This window comes from Stenella coeruleoalba, assembly GCF_951394435.1.
Source record: "Stenella coeruleoalba genome assembly, chromosome: 3".
Lineage (NCBI taxonomy): Eukaryota > Metazoa > Chordata > Mammalia > Artiodactyla > Delphinidae > Stenella > Stenella coeruleoalba.
Window position 1 is genome coordinate 162,145,562 of NC_137148.1, and position 20,397 is coordinate 162,165,958.

The following is a 20,397-nucleotide window of genomic DNA, read 5'->3' on the forward strand; positions in this document are numbered from 1 at the left end:
CCTCCACCCCCACCTAGCCCGTGCGGGGCGATACTGGGGGAGAAAAAGCCAGACGTGAACACCCCCAGCCCCATGGACCCCTCCAGTCCCGTGGGCTGGTGGAAGAGAACAAGGGCCAGAGGAACCTAGAGGGGGATGCCAGAAAGACTTCCTAAGCAGAAGGCATTATAAATGGGGCTTTGAAGTTTGAGTAGGAGTTTGCAGGCTGGATATGGGCATGCCAGGCAGAAGGATGGTGAGTTGTGAGTTCTGTGAGAAAGCAATTAGTCCACAAACACTGATGAGCACCTACTGTATGCCAGGCTGTAGAGACACAGCTGTGAGCAGGAGAAAGCTCTTAGAAGCCGTGAGGCTGCAAAGTCAAAAGGTGTGGGTTTAGAGCCTGCCTGGCCCCCAGTGGCTGCGTGTCTGAATCAGTGACTTGACCTCCCCAGGCCTCATTTGTAACCCACCTCACCGGGTGGTTGTGAAGAGCTCACATACTTTGAAGAGTACCTGGTACAGAATAAGCACCCCAGAAGTGCTGGTATTCTTTTATTTATTGGGGGTCCTGGGGTGGAGGGTGGTCCTAAGCGCAAGTGTGCAAGGGGTAGCCCGAGGTGGGCCCAGGACAGGTGTGGTAATCAGCATGCTGTGGTGGAGAGCAGGTCTGAACTTGATGGAAAGTCCTGGGTCCCAGTGGACATGTGGGTATGCTGGGTGCCTGACCCTGAAGACCATGCAGATTCCAGGGACCAAGCCAGGGCCAGATGGAGCTCAGGAAGCAGAAAGCAGGATTTGGCCTGTGTGCTCTGATCCTCCCACCCTGTCCTCCAAAGTCAGGGTGTGTGTGTGGGGGGGAGGGGCCCGGCTGTACCTCAGTTTCCTCCTCTGTAAAATGGGGGGAAATTCTCTAGTTGGGAGAGGTCTGGGGAGCATCCTCCATTCAGAGCAAGTACACGATCAACACCGTCTGTATGAAGGGCAATTACACTGGTCTCTGCAGCAAATGGGGGCATTTCAGGCAGTGATGTCACCAGCACACACACTTCACTGCCTCCAACAGCTAGGACTTTGGAGCCACTGGAGGTGGGGCCTTTCCCTTTCCGGCCCTCAGCTCCTCAGCTGCAAGTTCATAGTCCACGCTCGCCCTATGGGGCTCTGCGGTTCCCTGAGCTCATGGGCCCCATAAAGGAGCTAGAATCAAACATCTGAGCCTGTGGGGTTGCCCCCTCCATCCAGGTCTTTGCACACACGGGTGCATGAGTGCGTGCACGCTCAGTGGCTTCGAGCCCTCTAAGACGGTCCCTTTGCTGGTCCTGAGGCTGAGTGGCTAGGGTGCCGTATCCATGCGGTGGGCCACTGAGTGAGGAGACACTTTGCCACGCCTCTGAGCATTACCTGGGTTTGGGTTCTGGCCCATCTGATGAGAGACGGGAAAATGGCACCTCCTGGTGGCTTTCATTTGCTTCCTTTGGGTCACCAGCGAGGCCGGGCAACCTTTAAAACACGGAAGGCCTTTCTGGGTGCGGCCTCTTATGTGCCCGGACATGCAGAGCTGGTGTGACATGTGCCTACCTGGGAGGGTGAGTCCCAGGAGGGAAGGTGGTATCCCCATTTAACTGGCCAACCCCAGGCAGGTGGGTTGTCATTTGGTGGTTTACAACGCCCTGGTCTCCTACACCTGGGATGCCCCAAAACTTCGGTTTGGGGCACAAAGCAATTAGGTGACCAGCCAGAGGCCACCCCCAGTAGGTGAATGACCTAATTGAGATAATTTTTTAATTGAGGTGACATTCACATAATAGAAAATTAATTATTTGAAGTAAACAATTCAGTGGCCCAATCACAATGTTGTCAACCATCCCCTCTATCTAGTTCCAGAACATTCCCATCACCCCAAAAGGAAACCCATTCTCATTAGCTGTCACTCCCCATTCCCCACCTCCCTCCAGCCCGCGGGCCTCTCACTGTTGTGGCCTCTCCCGTTGCGGAGCACAGGCTCCGGATGCGCAGGCTCAGCGGCCACGGCTCACGGGTGGCATGTGGGATCTTCCCGGACCGGGGCACGCACCCGCGTCCCCTGCATCGGCAGGCGGACTCTCAGCCACTGAGCCACCAGGGAAGCCCTCCTGACGCTTTTGAAGCCACTCTGGCAGTATAGCAGACTCAAACTTCTAACCGGGCGGATCTCAGTTTCCACGTTGCAAGCAGGGCTGGGTGTGACCCAGCTCCCAGGGCCCTCACGTTCCCCGGGAGATGACACAGGAAGGGGCCCTTGCCTGATGTGGCGGTAGATGGGCGGAGCCACGCCCACCAGATCCGGTGTTTGATTCTGGCCCTTTTATGGGGCTCATGAACGCAGGAAACCCAAGGGGACCCCGTAGGATAGGAGAAGACCTTAAGCCCAGGAAACGTCAATGGGCTCCAAAGTTCAAGGGTTTGCCACCGCAAGAAAGTGTATGAGCCAGAGCCTCTGAGGCCTGAATGCCCCCATTTGATGCAGACATTTAATGTAATCGCCCTTCAACCGCTGTAGTGTACATCATGTAGTTGCTCTGTGCTGACCTTGTCCCCCAGACCTGTCCCAGCTAGAGGAACCGGGGTTTAGTTCCTCCACTTTACAGACGAGGAAACTGAGGCACAGCCAGAACCTGCCCCTTTTCCTCCACGGGAAGAAATCGCGATGGGAGAGGAAACAGGGGATGACTTGAACCATCACCTGGCTCACACCTGTGGACCTGGATCTTCCCCCTCCCCAGAGCTCCCAACTCTAACGTGTCAACACCAGAAACTTCTAGAGACTCACGCAGCACACAGCAGGCTTCGAATCTTCACCAGCCCCCATCCCAAGAATCTTCCAATCTGACTTCTGAAAATGCCAGCTCGCGGCATCCGGACGTCTGGGGTCTCAGGATAGCTCATCGGGTTCTGAAACATTCTAACCTCTTGAAGAGCCACTGGGTTCAACTTGCCTCCCTGCCGCTCTTTTTTTTTTCCTGCCCCTCTTTTAATCATTTCTTCATCGAACACACGTTGGACCAACCCTGCCCGGGGCCCTGTGCCGAAAAAGGCGCTGTTTGCACACCTCCAGCCGCGGGGAGCTCACTTCCTGACTGTGGGCAGGACTCAAGTGGGGTCACGAGCCGGAATAGGCGCGGGGGAGGCTAGAAGCGGCCTGGGTGGTGCCCTGCGGTCAGTGGAGGGGAAGGGGCGGGGCCGGGGAGGGAAGAAGGGAGGGGCCGGCAGGAGAACTTGTACTGGGCCCTGCAGAAACGGCCCAGCTGGGAGTGGGGGCTCCGGCGGAAGGCAGGCAGGAAGCAGCGAAGCCGGGAAGGGCGAGGGCGAGCCAAGAGGAGCAGGGATAGAGGTCGGAGGCTGGACGGCTGTCTGGGGGTGAGTACTGGGGGCCCCAGAGGATCTAACGGAACCCTGGTGGGGGGCGGAGTTGGGGCTCTAGGGAAGCCCCTGCAGGTCCCTGGGGTCGGGTATCTGCCGTGTTTACCCTGAAGAGGCGGGGAGATCCTGGAGCCCCGGGTCTCAATAACCCCGTTGCCTTCACCCATCGGTAATAGTATTCTCCTGCGGCCCAAGGCCGGCTCAGTCTTGGCCGGGAAGGAAGCCTCACCCACGCCTGGGGAATGGGGGGAGACCGAAGCCATGTGGACCTGTGGCATCCCTGATCCTGGACAATGTCCCGTTGCAGTCGTGGACACAGTGAAGCAACCCTGGACCCCCATCTCCCATCCTCCTCCTAGGATAGGGTGGGGTCCGAACCCAGGAGTGGAGGGTACTTTGTATGCGCTGGCCGTTACTGTTACTGTTATCGTTATTGTTGAGGTTGTTAGCATACTGATTGAGAGCGTAGAGGCAGGAGCAGCACCCGGGGTCCCAGGTTGGGTTTATTATTGTTGCTTGAGGGAACCACTGCTGAACCCCAGCGCTGCCAGGCGCCGGACCAGGTTCCAGCCTGGGCACCCCAGTTCACAGTTTCCTCTGGGATCCATTCCGGTCCCTGCTCAGCCAGTGCCTGGCTGTGTTGTTTGCTTTTGGTTGCTCCTGGTCTCTGAATGCACCTCAGTGTCCCCTCTGGGAGGTAGCAAAATGACCTGGCTTCCATGAGGATGCCTGAGGTGTTAGGCAGTGGAAGCTCTTATGGTTGGGGGCGCTTCTGGTCACTGAAAGACCCCAAGTGAGTGATTGTAGGTCTCTGAGCCTCAGTTTTGCTGTGTCCACTGGGGCTCATGATACGGAACTGTGGTGAAGCTGAAATAAGTCAGTAAGTGCAATGGCCACTCAGTGGGGCCCACAGAATGTCCGCCATCACCGTAAGTATATTACAGTTACGTCATTAGCCACCTTTCCAGGTTCTCGACCAACTTTCCCTCTGGGTCAGATTTTTTTATCATGGCCACTTTTCAGATGGGGAAACTGAGGACCCATCCCCCTCCCCCCAAACCCTCTATGCCAGCCCTCCCGTCCCCCCTCTCCCTCCCCTCCCCCCTCCCCCTCCCCCCCTCCCCTCGCCTCCCACCCCCTGGGGCCAGGGCCTCCCTGTTGTCCAGATCTGGAATTCAGGGCCCAGAGGAAGTTTGCTGGATTTGGGGCTGGCCCTGGGGCTACCACTTTCTCCCACTGCCCTTTCAGTTCCCAAGGTGGCCACCATGACAGACAGGGCTGAAGAGTCCAGAGGAAGAGGTGTGGCCCCTGCATCAGGTCACTGGGCCCCCACCTCTTAGCAGCCTAGGTGAGGAGTTCATGTTTGCCCAGCCCAGCCTGGACACGCTCCCTTCCCCTCTCCCTCGCCCCCAGGGTGCAGAGAGTGATTCCTGCCAGGTACTCTGGGTGTGGGGGAACTGAGAAGGGGCCTTAGAGCTTCTCTGCTCCAGGCCAGAGCTTGGGGAATCCAGACAAGCCTGTTGGCCCAGGGACCCTGGGGCTGGGCTGGGTTAGCCCAGGAGGAGGAGATAAGACGTCACTGAGCGTCTTCTCTTCCTGCCAACAGCCTCTGAGGCCCAGAGTGGGGCAATAACTTGCCCCCCACCCCCCATGAGCCAGGGAGGATGCCCATTGTGGTCCCTCCACCTGATGGGAGTCTGGCTCAGCTTGATTGCCCCCCATGATAGGGGAGCTCACTACCAAGATAGCAGACTACAGGAGGTCCCACCGGGTGGTGGTTAAAGGCAGGGATTGGGCTACCACTTGACCTCCCTTGAATGGGTTCCTTGACCTCTCTGTGTCTCAGTTTCCCCATCAATAAAAATAAGGCTAACATAGCCCTACCTCCCAGCACAAGTGTGGAGTGTCGATGAGCTGATGGTGGAAAGGCTGCATGCAGGATATCGCATGTTAACTCTAACCCTGATTATGTGGCTCATTGGTGATATTTATCTTTGCATGAAAGAAATTGTCTGACAAAGCCTGGATGAGGGCCCTGACCAGGTGTGGAGGTCCTCCAGAAGGTTCCCAGAGGTTCAATTTGCACATCAGCCCTGGATCATGGGAAGATTCTGAGGTTGAACTGCGATGCACAGCCTGCCTCCCTAGCCTCAGTTTCCCCATCTAGGAAATGAGCCCAGAGATGCCGTTTGAGGCTCAGCTGGGGGCAGGGCTGGCATTTAATCAGGGGCCTATGTCCAGCCTCAGAATCCTTCCTGGACCCATCCTAGGTACCCCGGGCAGTTCCTGCAGTGGGGGAGGGCAGGCTTATCCAATGAGTCATCCATTAGGAGCCCTGGGACCTGGAAACAGAGGACTCAAGGGTCTAAAGTGTGTGTGTGTCACCCTGCCCCCTCCCACCCTTTCTTCCACGCCCAGGGGTTCACCAGAGTGAATGTTGGACGTATATTTGCATAAAACCCACTTACACACATGGTAAACAGAGTTGGCCCATAATGAGGCTCTCTTACGAATTATCTTTACTGGGCTTTCTCTTCTTTTTTTGTCCTGTTTACAAAAGCAACTCATGGTCCTTGTAAAAAGGGACCAGCCCGTCATTACTGGAAGGCCAAACTGGTATGAACCGGAGAGGGATCGCCCACAGGTCCAGCTCGTCAGTGTTCAAATTCCAGCAACCTGGTCTCTGGTAGGTGGGTGCCTTCTCTGTGCCTACCTTGCCCCCCTTGGGGACTGGAACAGGGGACCTCCACGGGGGCCCATCCACAGGCCAGTGGTTGGCACCCTCTCCTGCAAGCACCCCTGGCTCCCGTCCTTGGGTCTTCATTCCTGGGACTTACCCTTTTCTGGAAAATTGTCTCCTTCGCTGCCTCTGTTCCCCATTAGCCCATTGGCTCCCCACACATGGTGGTTTGTCTCCATCAACTTGGTTGGGTGCCCAGAACCTAGACCAGGGCGTTCAGCTCAGAGCGGTGACCAGCGTGCAAGTGATAGCGGTAGCTGCTGCCGCCGATACTGATAGCGTCCTTGTTGGTACTTCATATATGTGTGACTTGCAGAAAAGGTGACCGCTGAGTCCTCTAGCCTTTCCCAGGGCTCAGGGGGTTATACACACAAATGGGGTTCTCCTGTCACCGCCCCCCACCCCTCACGTCTCCTTGTGGCAGCCCCAGAATGTTCCAGGCCCCCATCCCTATCCAGATCCCAGCGGAGCGTCGGTGGGGAGCGAAGGAGCAACTTAAGCCCCGGTGGAGCTCGTATTTATTTAGCACCTGCGGGGGGTGAACCGTGAGCGGGCAGCTGACGCCAGGCAGCCTCGCAGATGAGGCTGCTGAGGCCTGGAGCGGGCGGGGGGCAGCTACCTCCCTCGAGTCCACAGATGACCAGTAGCCGGGTCGGGCCTTCCTTCCCCGGGGGCCACGGTGGCTGTCTTAGGAGCATCGGCTCTCTTGGTCCTCACGGCTGCTGGGTGAGGGCGGGGAACGAGCCGCCCTCACGTTCCTGCTTCAAGAACTGAGCCCCAGTGACTGGGCTGTTTGGGAGCACCCAGGCCTGGGGGGTCCCCGGAGCTGGGGTAAGGAGGGGGTCGCATGGGTGTGTGTCTGACAGGCCTGGAGAGGGACCCAAGATTCACCCTCTCCAAGCCTCAGTTTCCTCATCTGGAAATTGGGAGCATCGTGTGGGGAATCGCCTTGATGTGATGGAGGCCTCCAAGTCAGTGTCAGGCAAGCCCCCACTGTCCGTGAAATAATGCAGGGTGGGGACGGGGCGGGGGCTGGTCCAGGCCCCCCAAGGGTGCTAACGGGTAGGGCCTCGCCACCTGGATTGTGTGACATTCTCACTTCCCCATGTGTCTCAGCTTCTCTGCCTTCCTGGCCTCCCCAGGGGAGGTGAGGGGGACAGAGGTGCCTGGAGCCATACGTGCCTGGGTCCTTGACAGACCTTGACTGTCGCTTGGGGGTGTAGGCAGAGGCTGGGGGACTAGAGCCCTGTCACCAGCGGGGGTCCCTAATTAATTCTGCCAAGGGGTCAGCCCCTTCCGTACATCTAGTGTCTCATTAATATTCAGCGGGTTATTAATATTTAGTACTGTGTATATATATGCAACGAATCATGACTATTCAGTGACGGTGTCTCTTCAGGGCTGTTTAGTGCCTCATTCATATCGTATTCATTGTGATAATATGCATATTCATTCATGCGTCACAAACGTGCCTTGCCACTATTCATTGTTGCCTTATAAGTATTTCATATATTATAAATGCTGGGTGCCTCCTGCATATTTAACAGGTCATGAATATTCAGCACTTCATTAATATTCAGTGCTTCTTGCTCATTAAATGCATCCTGAATATTTTAGTGCCGTGAATATCTGGCCCTTTGAGCACATTAGGAGTGTTCGGAGTCAGGAATATTCAGTGCCTCTTGGTCCTGCCCCCTTGGCTCCGAGGATGCGCTTGCTGACTCCTCAGGACTGAATCATCTGCATCCCCAAGGTCCCGGGTAGGGGACGGCGGCAGCTGCTGCCTAGAACGGGGTTAGCCTGAAGTGAGGCACAAGGAAATAACCAATATGTGAGTCATCGTTAGCATTTTTCCTGATGCAACAAACAGCAGTGAGCACCAACTGGGGACACAGCTGTGAGGGCCAAGATGCTGGGCCCCACCTCTGGAGCTCCAGGCAGGCTGGGGAGATGGACAGGAGGGAAGTGAGCAGTTTTGTCTAAGGGTGGTGAGAGCAGCAGAGGAAAGCAGAGCCGGGGTGGGGTGTTTTAGCTGGGAGGTTGGGGCGTCTCTAAGGAGATGATGTTGGGCGGAAACCTGAAGATCAAGGAGAACCAGGGGGAAGAGCGGGAGAGAGGGGCGTCCGAGGTGGAAGGAAAGGCAGGTGCAAAGGTCCTGTGGCAGGGCTGAGCCCGGGTGTCTGAAGGAGCTGTGAAGAGGCTGGGGTGGCAAGAGTGGAGGAAAGGGGGCAGTGGACATGGGGCGGGAGGAGAAGGAGATTGAGAGCACCCCGGGGGGAGGCTTTGGGGTTGCAGCCAACGAAAACTAGTGGTTTTGCTGTGTGCGCTGCAGGAAGCAGGCTCTGAGTGATGGTGAAGTTGCAACAGTGCATGGAGGGCAGACAGCCCCGAGCAGGATTGGCCGGTATTGCAGTGGGGGGACTGGGTGATGGGCCCTGAGAGTCAGCCCGGACATCACTGCTGTGACTCTGTACGCCGTGGCACTACTGTCTGTAGGGAGGAGCATGGACGGGGCCCTGCCACATGCAAGCAATATATGGATGTGTTCATCCGTCACATGCCTGATGGATCTTCCTGGTTTACATGGCATCGTGTCCCGAAGGCTCTCGCCCAGACACCACACCTGGGTCACCTGCTGCCCCATAACGGCCCCTTGTGAAAGGCTCAGAGACTTCTCACATTTTGTTCTCCCTGGTCCATCCTTCTCTGTCCCCCACATCCGGGCTCTAAATGTTTTTTCTCTTTTTTTGGCCACGCCACACTGCATATGGGATCTTAGTTCCCCAACCAGGGGTCGAACCCGTGCTGCCTGCAGTGGAAGTGTGGAGTCTTAACCACTGGACCGCCAGGGAAGTCCCAGGCTCTAAATATTGATGACTCCCTTCACCTTATTTGCTGAACTCACCCACGTCCCTGTACCCCGCCAGCCAGCCCCTATCCAGGTCCCCAAATTCTTCTTCTTGGTTGCTGCCCTGGCCTCTAACTCCTGCCCTGATCGCGTTTTCCCCTTCAGTGGCCCCACGGGGGACTTCTTCAAAGCGTAACTCAATCTTGTCCTTCCCCTGCTCACACACCGTCCATGGCTCCCCATTGCGCCTCACCTGCAACATAAGAGCTGCTTTGTGGTCTGCCCCATTTCCTGTTCCTCCCCCACCATCATCTGGCAACCCTGCCTGTATCTCCCTCCTCCTCCACTTCTCCAACCACACCGCCTCCTCTCTCTCCCTTTGATAACCTAAATTTGTGCCCACCTCAGGGCCTTTGCACTTGCTGTGCCCTCTGCCTAGAATGCCTGTCCCCTGGGGCTCTGCCCAGGTGATTTCCCTTCATCCTTCAGGATGTCCCCAGGCTGGTCAGGTCCCTCCCCTGCCAGGGATCCCTCCTTCTTCAACAGCATTTGTCGCAGCTGCGACTAAACAAATCACTTCCTCATGTATTAATATCATAAAAGAAGGGCTGGCTTGGCCATGGCTATGTCCCCTGCACCCTGCATACAGTAGGTGCTTAGTAAATACTCTATGGCCCACAAGTCAGTGCAACAAGTAAAACGGTTGGATTCGTACATGTTCATAGACACTCCTGCTTTATGCTGAGCCTCAATGTCCCCATCTGTAAGTGGGGGCACTTAAAGGAGCCAGGACAATGAACCAAGGTCACTGAGGTTGTCATCGCATAGTCAACGTATGCCAAGCCCTTTAATACTCAATACAGAGTGACCCATTTTGTGTCTGTGGGGCAGGGAGTATTCTCAGCACTTCCATGTGCTAATGAGGAAATAGACTCCCAAGGGGAAGTGACTCACCAAGGTCAACTCAGAGCAAAAAGGTACCATTCAACAAGGAATCTGACCTCTCTGCTCCCTGGTCACACACCTCCATGGCTCGCCCATGCCCCCAGGAAACAGCCCCACTTCTCAGCCTGGCGTTCAAGGTCTTTACAGGGTCTGGCCCCACCTCTTAGCCTCAGAAATCAACCCCTCTCCAAATTCTGCTTTTCAGCAAAATAAACTACACATGATTCCTTCAGTAGGCTTTGTTTTCTTTCCCTTCCTTGCTTTTGCATTTGCTCTCTTTGCTACCTGAACTCCCCTTGGTGAACTCATATGCATCCTTCAAAACCTCAGCTTCAATATCCTGATCCATTCTTCTGGCCCATCCCTGATCCCACAGGTGTCTGGACTTGTCTCCCCCAGATTGAGGGCTTCTGGGGGCCAGGCCCAGGGTTGAGGCTTCTCAATTCCTCCAGAACCTATTTGTTGAACGAATGAATAGTTTTCATATATGTGTTTTGAGATAAGAGCCACTGAGACCCTTCTCAGAGCTGAAGGACTTGGAGATAATGTGGATTTCTGTGGTAATGTGAGTCACCCACTGGGCCACCTTGGGACGACTCTCTGAGCTTCACTTCTCCAGCTATGAAATGGGGGTGGGGATTCCTCCAGAGTTATTCAGACCCCACAAACTTCAGAGTGAGCAGCTATTTGGGCTTCCACAAGCCCAATCCTTCCAGAACTGGAGAGGGTAGACAGGAGAGTCTTGTGTGGGGTCAGGGAATCGAAAGCAGACCTGAGAGGAACTTCTCACCAGCCATACAGCCCCACCAGCAAAGTCCCCAGAGCTGCCGCACAGTCGCTTAGGAGGAAGTAATACCAAGAGGCTTCCCCATCCTTGGCTCAGTGGAGCCCGTAAGCCTCAGCTTTTCCCACGGTAGGTGTGGGGTCCCAGCCCATTTAGAAAGTAAGGCCTGTAAGGAGAGGCTGGGGACTACCTGGGATACAGCCCACTGAGACACCCAGCAAGGTATCCTGGACCAGTAAATCCCCAGCACTTTCAGCCTGGCTGAAAGCGGGGCCTGGAGTTTCTTTTTTATGCCAGTCTGGATGTGGGATGTCGTGAGTTTGGAAACATTTGCTGCTTGAAGTTCTAAGGGGCCATCAGTTAGGGGTGGAGGTAGCCTTGGTGGCTGGAAAAGGGAAGGGGATCTGGGATGCATTAATAGAGGTCTAGTGTAGGGGGAAGGGGACGTGAGCTTCCATCCCCTCCACCCCCAACTTGAGCTCTCAGACCCCAGTCAGGAGCCTTATGGGGGTTGGGAGGGTGAAGTCGCTGTAAGATCCCTCCATTTAAAGAAACCAGAGACCTGGCAAGAAAAAGTTGGGAATGCAGGTAGCCAACAAAGATTAAGTGTTTCATATGCAAAGGACTCTTACAAATAAACAAGAAAGAAAATGCAAGGAAAAGAACAGGCGTTAATGGATTTAATTAAAACCAAATGGCCACCCCCAAGAGCTTCTGTTTCGCCCAGATACCCTGATCCCAGTGATATGACCCATTTAGTCATTTTACCTCTTCTCACACCTTCCTCCTCCCCAATGTCCAGGTTTGGCTGAGTTGTAAATATTCCTATTTGTTGAGGTATCTTTCTTAGTTTTGGAGCTCTTGTTTGGCACTAAACACATTCCCAGCCAACAGATCCTTGGCCATTTAGGTTTGATTTTCTATTTAAATAGTAATAAACACTCCGTCTGATGAACTTAACTAAACCTATATCAGGCTTCTTTGCTCAGTCCCTCATTCTCCTCTCTGGATCCTTCCTCCTTTTGAGTTCTCTGTTCTGGTTTCTGTGTTTATTTAGACCAGGATTTCTCAATCTTGAAAATGCTGGATCATCTTCTGTCATGGGGCCGTCCTGTGCCCTATAGGATGTTAATTTAAGCAGCATCTCTGGCCTCCACCTGCTCGATGCCATTAGCAGTCCCATATCTCCACCCTGCCCCAATCATGATAACCAGAAATGTCTCTAGACATTGCCCGGTAAGTATCCCGTGGGAGCAGAATAACCCCTGATTGAAAACTGATTTAGACTCTAAACTGCAGATGGGGTAGGGGGTGAATCACCCTCTAAATTTTCATGGGATTCTGAATGAGCGTGTCTCTTAGCCAGAAGTTAGGGTCCCAGGCACACCCTTGTCTTCCAGCATCTGTGGGTCTCTGGCCACCAGTGTCACCGAAGAGAATGTTGTGACATCTCTGGTCTTATTTTTGGTGACTTGGGCTTTCTACTGCAGCTCTTGAGGTTTTTCCTGTCCTCGGAGCTCAGGGATCTGCCAGGTTCACCTGGGAACGCTCCTTTCTTGTGGTCCACTCTGGACTCGGGCCCCTCTTCAGCTCAGGAAAATGTCCTTGTAGGATTCTGTTCATTCTTGCATCATTTTTCAGTTCACAGTCTCCTCTCAAGATGATGATTTGCCTTTTTGGGTCTCCAAAAACCCTCCAGATGGTGAACCACCTGCTGAGGCTGGCAGCTAACCCAGGGACGCCATGGAAACAAGACAGGCTCTGTGCCACCCGCAGACAGGGTCCCCAGCTGCTCGGACTCCACCAGCTCATTCCCACCTCAGGGTTTTTGCACCTGCTGTTCCCTCCCTGGGGATCTTTCCCTCAGACCCTCAGCCATGATGGCTCCTCTGTGCCATTCACGTCGCAGCTTAAGTGTCATCCAGACCTCAAAATCCATACCCGCCACCCAACCTCGTTTCCTCCCGTGGCATTCATCCCCTTGTATCTCTTCACCGAGGTTTTTATTTAGTGTTTGTTCCCCCTCAAGCATGTGGGTCCCAGAGTGGCAGAGACATTGAGGTATCCCGTGCCTGTTCACCACTGTGTCCCCGCTCCCGGGAGGTGCCTGGCACACAGGAGAAGCACAGTAAATATTGGCTCGAATGAATGAATGTATAAATTCATTCTGAGAGTCAATATATATATATTTTGGCCACGCCATGCAACTTCCGGGATCTTAGTTCCCCGACCAGGGATCGAACCCGTGCCCCCTGCAATGGAAGCACGGAGTCCTAACCACCAGACCTCCAGGGAAGTCCCAAGAGTCAATATTTTTTCAGATGCTGTGGCATCCCAGCATTCGTTTGTTCATTCATTCATTCAACACACATTTACTGAGCGCCTACTTCGCACCAAGCACAGTTCTAGGGGCTGGGGATAAAATGATGAATAAGACTTACTGCATGGAAGCCTGCATTCTGGTGAGGAAGATAGATGAGAAGCAGTACATTTTTTAAAATTTATTTATTTATTTATTTTTGGCTGCGTTGAGTCTTCGTTGCTGCGCGCGGGCTTTCTCTAGTTGCGGCGAGCGGGGGCTACTCTTTGCTGCGGTGTGCCGGCTTCTCACTGCGGTGGCTTCTCTTATTGTGGAGCACGGGCTCTAGGCGCGCGGGCTTCAGTAGTTGTGGCACACAGGCTCAGTACCTGTGGCTCGTGGGCTCTAGAGCGCAGGCTCAGCGGTTGTGGCACACGGGCTTAGTTGTTCCGCAACATGTGGGATCTCCCCAGACCAAGGCTCGAACTCGTGTCCGCTGCACGGGCAGGTGGGTTCCTAACCACTGTGCCACCAGGGAAGCCCCAGTTTTTAAGTTTTTATTTTAGGAGGTGAAAAGTGCTGTGGAAGAAAGAAGAAGTAGGCTAGGGTGGGGGATCAGGGCTGCCAGTGCGATGGTGTGTCCTGAGGAGGTGTTCCTGAGAAGGGGACATTTGAGCAAAGACAAGAAGGAGGGGGAGGAGGGAGTTGTGTAGAAATCTGGAGAATCAAGCAGAGGAAACAACCTGTGCAAAGGTCCTGAGGCAGGACCGTGCTCAGCATGTTTGAGGTTAAAATCCCAACCACACTTTTACATAGGGTTAATTCCCATTTTACTTTGAAGCTCAGAGAGGTCAAGCTTCTTTCCCAAGGTCACACAGCAGAACCTGTGGAGTGGGATCTGATCCCCATTTTGGGGAGACACCTGGCTGGAGAGACCTTGGCCAGGCAGTGTGCAAAGACAGTGATGGGCACATTGGGGAAATGGCCTCATGGATCAGGGAAGGAGCCTCTGTCCCCAGCACCAGCACCCATTTGTGGATCTAGATAAAATGGGAAACTACTCTCTTCTTGCTCCCAGGCAATTGCTGGGTGGGGTTGCTTGGAGCTCGAGGGGCCTAATAGAATCCACTGACTACCCCACAGTGTTTCAGGTACCAGAGGGGAGAGCGAGGAGACCCCAGACGAGCACAGACATCCTGAGGCAATCTTAGGTAAGTGCTGGGGTTCACATATTCATTCAACAAATACTTGTTGAATACCCACTAGGTACCAGGTGCCGAGAACTCCCTTCACACCTGCACAACCTAGTGAGTTGCTCAGACGCCCCCTTTATAACTGAGGAAACTGAGACGTTAGGTATGGAGGGCACACAGCCAGGGAGTGATGGAGTTGGGATTTAAACCCAGGAGTTGGACTCCAGAGGGCGCCTCTCTGAGGTGAGACAATAAGTGTTTACTGAATTGGTAAATTCTGCCTTGGGTCTAATCTGGCATTTTCATGCTGCGCTGGAAGATAGATCTTCAAATTTAGGGCTGGAACACAGCACAGTTACCACCTTTCCAGACAAAATGACATTGAGGGAGTCCAGGGAAGCCTGGGAAAGGGATCTGGACAGGAGACCAAAGTCTCTGCCTACATATGGGAAAGGAAATCTTCAGGCGGGGTGGGGGGGGGTTGATGGATAAATTAGAGTGTGCCAGGCTGCTCTCACCTTCTGAGATGGCCCACACTCTGTCGAGTGTGTTTCTGTCTAACTAAATCCACTTCTTACCTATCACTTTGTCTCTCACTGAATTCTTTGTGACGAGACATCAAGAACCTGAGCTTTGTTAAATCCTGAGACCAGAACTAAAACCCCCAACAAATGGAAAATGTTAGCATTCTTCACTCCAGGAAAGACCACCTGAGACCAGATTAAAGGAGTGCAGGCCCTGCACACACCCTAATCCTTATCAGCAACCCTGCCCTTGAACCATTGCCAAATCCTCCTGGGTTGGGACACACAGTTTTGAGGGGCACGAGCCTGCTGCTTCCCCCTTTTCCCTGGCAAAGCAATAAAGCTCTTCTTTTCTACTTCACACCCCCCCACACACCCAAAACAAGTGTGCCAGAGAGAAACTTAATGAATTTACTTTTATTCATAAATTCATTCATTCAGGCACTCTCTGCTTCCCCCATGTGTTTGCCTCATGCTGGGCAATGCCAGGACCCTCAAGAAGCCCCCAGTCTTGGGACGAAAAAGTTAGAGATCATGATGAAACCGTACACCTCAGATTGGGACTTGAAACCACGTGCTGGGACTCGAACCCAGCCTAAACACAGACTGACACTTGGACTCGAACCTGGCCAAAACCCACAGTCTTCCTACTGAGATCACACACCATATCAGGTGAGAAAGGCACCAGGGTATGGGGTTATCAGTTTTTATAGGGGTGGGTAATTTTATAGGCTAATGAGTGGGAGGAGTATTCAGCTATTAGAGGAAAGGGCGGAGCTTTCCAAGAATTGGGCCACCGCCCACTTTTTGATCCTTATGGTAGGTCTTGGAACTGTCATGGCGCCTATAGTGTCATTTAGCTTGCTGATGTGTTAACAGTGAGTGTATACTGAGGCTCAAGGTCTAGTGGAAGTTGACTTGTCTGCCATCCTGGATCCATCTGGTTCTAGTCAGTTTATGTCATGTCTGTGGGCTATGTCATTCTTTCAAAGGTTGTGCCCTGCCCCCTTCCCTCCTGTTTCAATGACTTAGCCAGAGAGGGAGACAGGGCTAAATAGGAGACCAGGACTCTTCCTGAGAGGTCCAAGAGGACTACCCAGAGAATGGATCATTTGAGATGGGTTTTAAAGGAGGAAGAGGAGTTTGCCAAGGAAGATAGCTTTGTTTGAGACATGCTGGGCCTGAGGGTTCTGTGAAGAGCCAGGGCCCACGCTCAGCTCACAGGACCATTAAAAATAGTCAAGAAGAATGAGTGACGGTTATATCAGAATCCCAGAAGCTCAGAGCTTCCTGGAGGAGCAAGTGAAAAGGGAAGCAGGAAGGATCCCAGCAGCTCTCAACTGCTAAAAAGGGAGTTCTCTGCCTCTCTCGGGGAGGCTCCTGGGCCATCTCTGAGAGAGGGACATAAAGAGGACCAGCTTGGATGGGGGGGTGGGATTCTGGGCACACTGAATCTGGGAGGCTCACCTTGGCATCTCCATGCCTGTTTTCTCTGTAACTATTGATCCCCGGTGGGACCTGGGCAACAGTCAGAGCCAACATGGGGTGCTGGAGGAGGTGGGAGCCGGGGGAATCTCTGGGGGTGAATTTCAGTATTTTTCCAACTTGAGCAACCGTAGGGCTGCAACCAGGTGTCGAGGTCCACAGGTAGCTCTGGAAAAGTGCTTGGCCCATCTGGCATCTTCAGGCATCTTCAGTGAGTGTTATTGTCTGCAGGAGCTGCCCAGGGGTCTCTTCGGACCAATCCCAAACTCAGGCGGACCAGAATGAGGTGTTCTCGGCACCTGCGGACAGAGTTGGGCCTGGCTGTGGCTCTGGGCACCTTCACCCTCCTCCTTCTCTTCAATCTGCAGGTCACCACCCACCTGCCCAGGCCTGAAGGAGCCACCGGGCACCCCCGTGGCTCTGGTCTGGCCCTCCCGCCCACCGCCCACCGCCCACCCCCCGCCTGGCCAACTCCTCCATGGCCGCCCTGCCGGACTTCACCAGGCAGCCGCCGCACATCCGCAACTTCCTGCTGTACAAACACTGCCGCGACGTCGTGCTGCTCCAGGACGTGCCGCCTGACAAGTGCGTGCAGCCAGTCTTTCTGCTGCTGGTGATCAAGTCCTCGCCCAGCAATTACGAGCACCGGGAGCTGGTGTGGCTCAGGTGGGGCCGTAAGCGCCAGGTGCACGGCGTCTAGCTGCGCCGCCTCTTCCTCGTGGGCACGGACCCCAACCCGCCGGAGACGCGCAAGGTCAACCGGCTGTAAGCCATGGAGGCGCGGATGCACGGTGACATCCTGCAGTGGGATTTCTACGACTCATTCTTCAACCTCACGCTCAAACAGGTGGGCTGGGGGAGGGAGGGTGTCACGTGATTGGGGCCACCTCTCCTTCCTGTCCAAAGTTGCTACCACCTCCTCTGAGGAGCTCTGGGGACCAGAAACTCCCATCAACCTCGCCCCAACCTCGCTCCTGTCCTCACGGTGATCCGAAGTCTTCTTTGGCCAAGGGAGGCAGGGAGAAAGGACTTCCAAGCCTGGCTTTCCAAGCCTTGTTGACCTGGGCTCAAATCCAGACTCTGCTGCTTATCTGCTGTTTGCCATGGACGATCACTCACCTCTCTGGGCGTCAGTTTGCTCATCAGGGAAACGGGATATTAATTGAACTCACCCACCTCTGAGGGCTGCTGTGAGGATTACATGAGATGATATTCATAAGGCATCTGGACCAGTGCCAGGTGCTCAGATAACATTGGCAATGGTCATGGGGAGAGCTGGACAGAACACATCTTATTTCTTTGTTCTGGTTCTGTCTCCCCATGAGGCCCAGGTCTGTGTGGAATATACTCAACAAAGACCTTTCTGATGGAAAAGAAACCATGAGAGGTAGACAGAAACCTGCACATGCTCAGAGGAGGAATTGAAGGCTCCAAGGACCTACCCAGGATGTGGAGGGTGGGGATGGAGTAAGCTGAGTAGAGACACAAGTTGAAAGGGGCCCAGTGCAGGTTCCTGCTCATAGTAAGTACAGACAGGTCTGGGTTCAAGACTTTGAACAACAGACCTTCTCTGTTGTATGACCTTGCTCAAGGCACTTTCTCTGGAGAGCCTCTATTTCCTCATCTGTAAATGGGACTGAAGACCACACCTGCCTCTTAAAACTGTATGAAGGATTCCAGGTAGAGCAGGCACTGAGTACAGTGCCTAGCATGCAGCCAAAGTTATGGAGGTAGCTGAAGCCGAGGTGGGTAGAGGGCCCAGAACCTCTTAACATGCCACGTTCTTTGGGTTTTTTTTTGGTTTTGTTTTGGTTTTTTTTGCCATACGCCTCTCACTGTTGTGGCCTCTCCCGTTGCGGAGCACAGGCTCCAGACGCGCAGGCTCAGCGGCCATGGCTCACGGGCCCAGCCGCTCCACGACATGTGGGATCTTCCCAGACCGGGGCACGAACCCGTGTCCCCTGAATCGGCAGGCGGACTCTCAACCACGGTGCCACCAGGGAAGCCCACATGCCACATTCTTAACGCAGAGCACAAAAGCATGTGATAAACATCGACTTGACAAACATGAATCCAGTGCCTACAAAGTATTGACCCCATAATGGGTGCCGAAGAGATGGCACATAGGAGAGACACAGCTCCCACCCAGGGGGACCCCAGAGTCTGGTGGGGGAGGTAGATGTTATATAACAGTCATACAAGTAATTATTTAATGGTAGTGCTTGGCAAGGCAGAGTCAGAAGGAATAGCAATAAAGGTAAATGTGACAATTTTCAAGCACTTCTTGGTGCTTTACGGAGCATCATCTCTGTAGATCCCCAACACTCCTGGAGGCAGTTCCCATGATGTGTCCTGTCTGGAAAGTTGGAAACTGAGGCACAGAGAGGGGCAGTTGGTTGCAAAGGACCACAGAGTGAGTCCTTTAACCCAGAATAGCCTGACTGGAAAACACATCCTTGCCTGGCCTCACTGGGCTGGGGTGGCCGACAGGGACCCAAAGCTGATGGCCCCAGGCATCAAGCCCGTGTGCCCTGTCCACCCCCCCCTTGCAGGTGCTCTTCCTACAGTGGCAGAAGACAAGGTGCACATGCCAGTTTTATGCTCAACTGGGATGATGACGTCTTTGCCCACCCAGACAACGTGGTCACCTACCTTCAGGGCGACAACCCTGACCACCACCTCTCTGTGGGGCAGTTGACCCACAGTGTGTGCCCCGTCCGCCTTCCCTGGAGCAAGTACTATGTGCCAAAGGTGGTGACAGAGGAGGAACACTACCCGCCCTACTGCAGGGGTGGTGGCTTCCTACTGTCCCGCTTCACCGCCACCGCCCTGTGCCACACACCCCCGCCCTGGACCTCTTCCCCATTGATGATGTCTTCCTGGGCATGTGCCAAAAGCAGGAGGGCCTCACACAGTGGTATCCTCACGGCCGGTGTTCAGGCCCCCTCCAGCCGCCTGTCCTCCTTCGACCCCTGCTTCTACCAAGAGCTGCCGCTGGTGCACCGCTTCCTGCCCTACGAGATGCTGCTCATGTGGGACGTGCTGAACCAGCCCAACCTCACCTGTGACAAGCGGACACAGATCTACTGAGGTGGAGTCAGGGCCCCCAGCCTCGAGGCTACTGTCTCCATCCCCATAGAAAGGGCAGCAGCTTCCTCCCCGGAAGCTGAGACCTTTGTCCTCCTAAGTGGGAAGGACCTAGGAGAGTACCAGGGAGGTTGGATGAGTCTGGCTGGTGAATTCCTACACATCCTTCAAAACTCACCTAGTACTGCCTAGACCGTGTTCCATCATCCTCCCTAGACTCTCAGCTGGAAGGACCATCTCTTTCCATATCAGCTAATGGCAGAAGCACTTCTGCTAGGGCCCCAGCTGCTGCTGCTGCTGCATCCATCCCTTTTCCATGTCCCACTTCCTAGCCCTGACCTTGATCATGGGCTGAAGCCTAAGCAGTGACCAGCCTCTCCTTGGTTGTGAACCTGCGACGGTGGGTGAATTCCTGCAATGGTTCAAGGCCAATTGAGGACACCTGGGTCCACATGCAGCCGAAGCAAGAAGGATTTCTCAGCTGGGAAGAGAGGGTTTCTGTTCTCCACCCCTCCCTGGATCTTGGACCCCTCAGATGGTGGGAGGGGCCAGAGAGCCTGGGAATGGGACCGCCCCCTCCCTGCTCGTGGCTTCAAGCGCTCTAATGGTGGAAACATTGGGCAGAGGAGGGAGGGAGCTATCTGTCTCAGGCTATGGGAGCTCAGAGTTTCTGGAGTCCCTGACAGGACCCAGCCCCACACTGGTGCTCCCCAACAATACAGGAGAGAGTATTGGGGCAAGAGGGGTCTTCCCTGGGCCCAAGGCCAGCACACACACCTTAGTGCCCAGAGAAGGGCGATATTCAGGTCCTTGGGAAACCCTAAGTTCTCAGGACCCAGGACTGGCCCCCGCCCCTGTGTGTCTCTCAGACTGGGGAGATCCAAGTGAACTGGTGGCCCCCCCCAGCCCTGCCACCCTCGGACAGGTGTCTGAGACAGGCTTCACAGGGATTGGGGCAGTGGCAAAGGGGGCTTCACACAGCAGAGTGAGGACTGGAGACCAGGTCCTCAGGGAATAAAATGTTTTGCAAAGACTTAGAGGTCTTTTTTTTTGTTTTTTTAAGTGATTTACAAGTTTTAACTCAGATCAGTCTGCATTCATCCTTAAAATCTCA

General features: G+C 54.3%; 1 protein-coding gene across 1 annotated transcript; it reads left to right on the plus strand.

Annotated features, from left to right (window-relative positions):
* Window positions 1-3,280: 3,280 nt before the first annotated feature.
* Window positions 3,281-19,286, plus strand: B3GNT3 (UDP-GlcNAc:betaGal beta-1,3-N-acetylglucosaminyltransferase 3; the record flags this gene model as incomplete). The annotated part of the gene is given in 12 exon segments (XM_079917927.1): window positions 3,281-3,375; window positions 14,138-14,205; window positions 15,201-15,383; window positions 16,428-16,563; window positions 16,565-16,636; window positions 16,638-16,893; window positions 16,897-16,962; window positions 16,966-17,043; window positions 18,749-18,783; window positions 18,785-19,032; window positions 19,035-19,101; window positions 19,103-19,286. Coding segments are annotated over 9 exon segments (1,092 nt in total). The 5' UTR covers window positions 3,281-3,375; window positions 14,138-14,205; window positions 15,201-15,383; window positions 16,428-16,477.
* Between the last annotated feature and the right edge of the window lie 1,111 nt (window positions 19,287-20,397).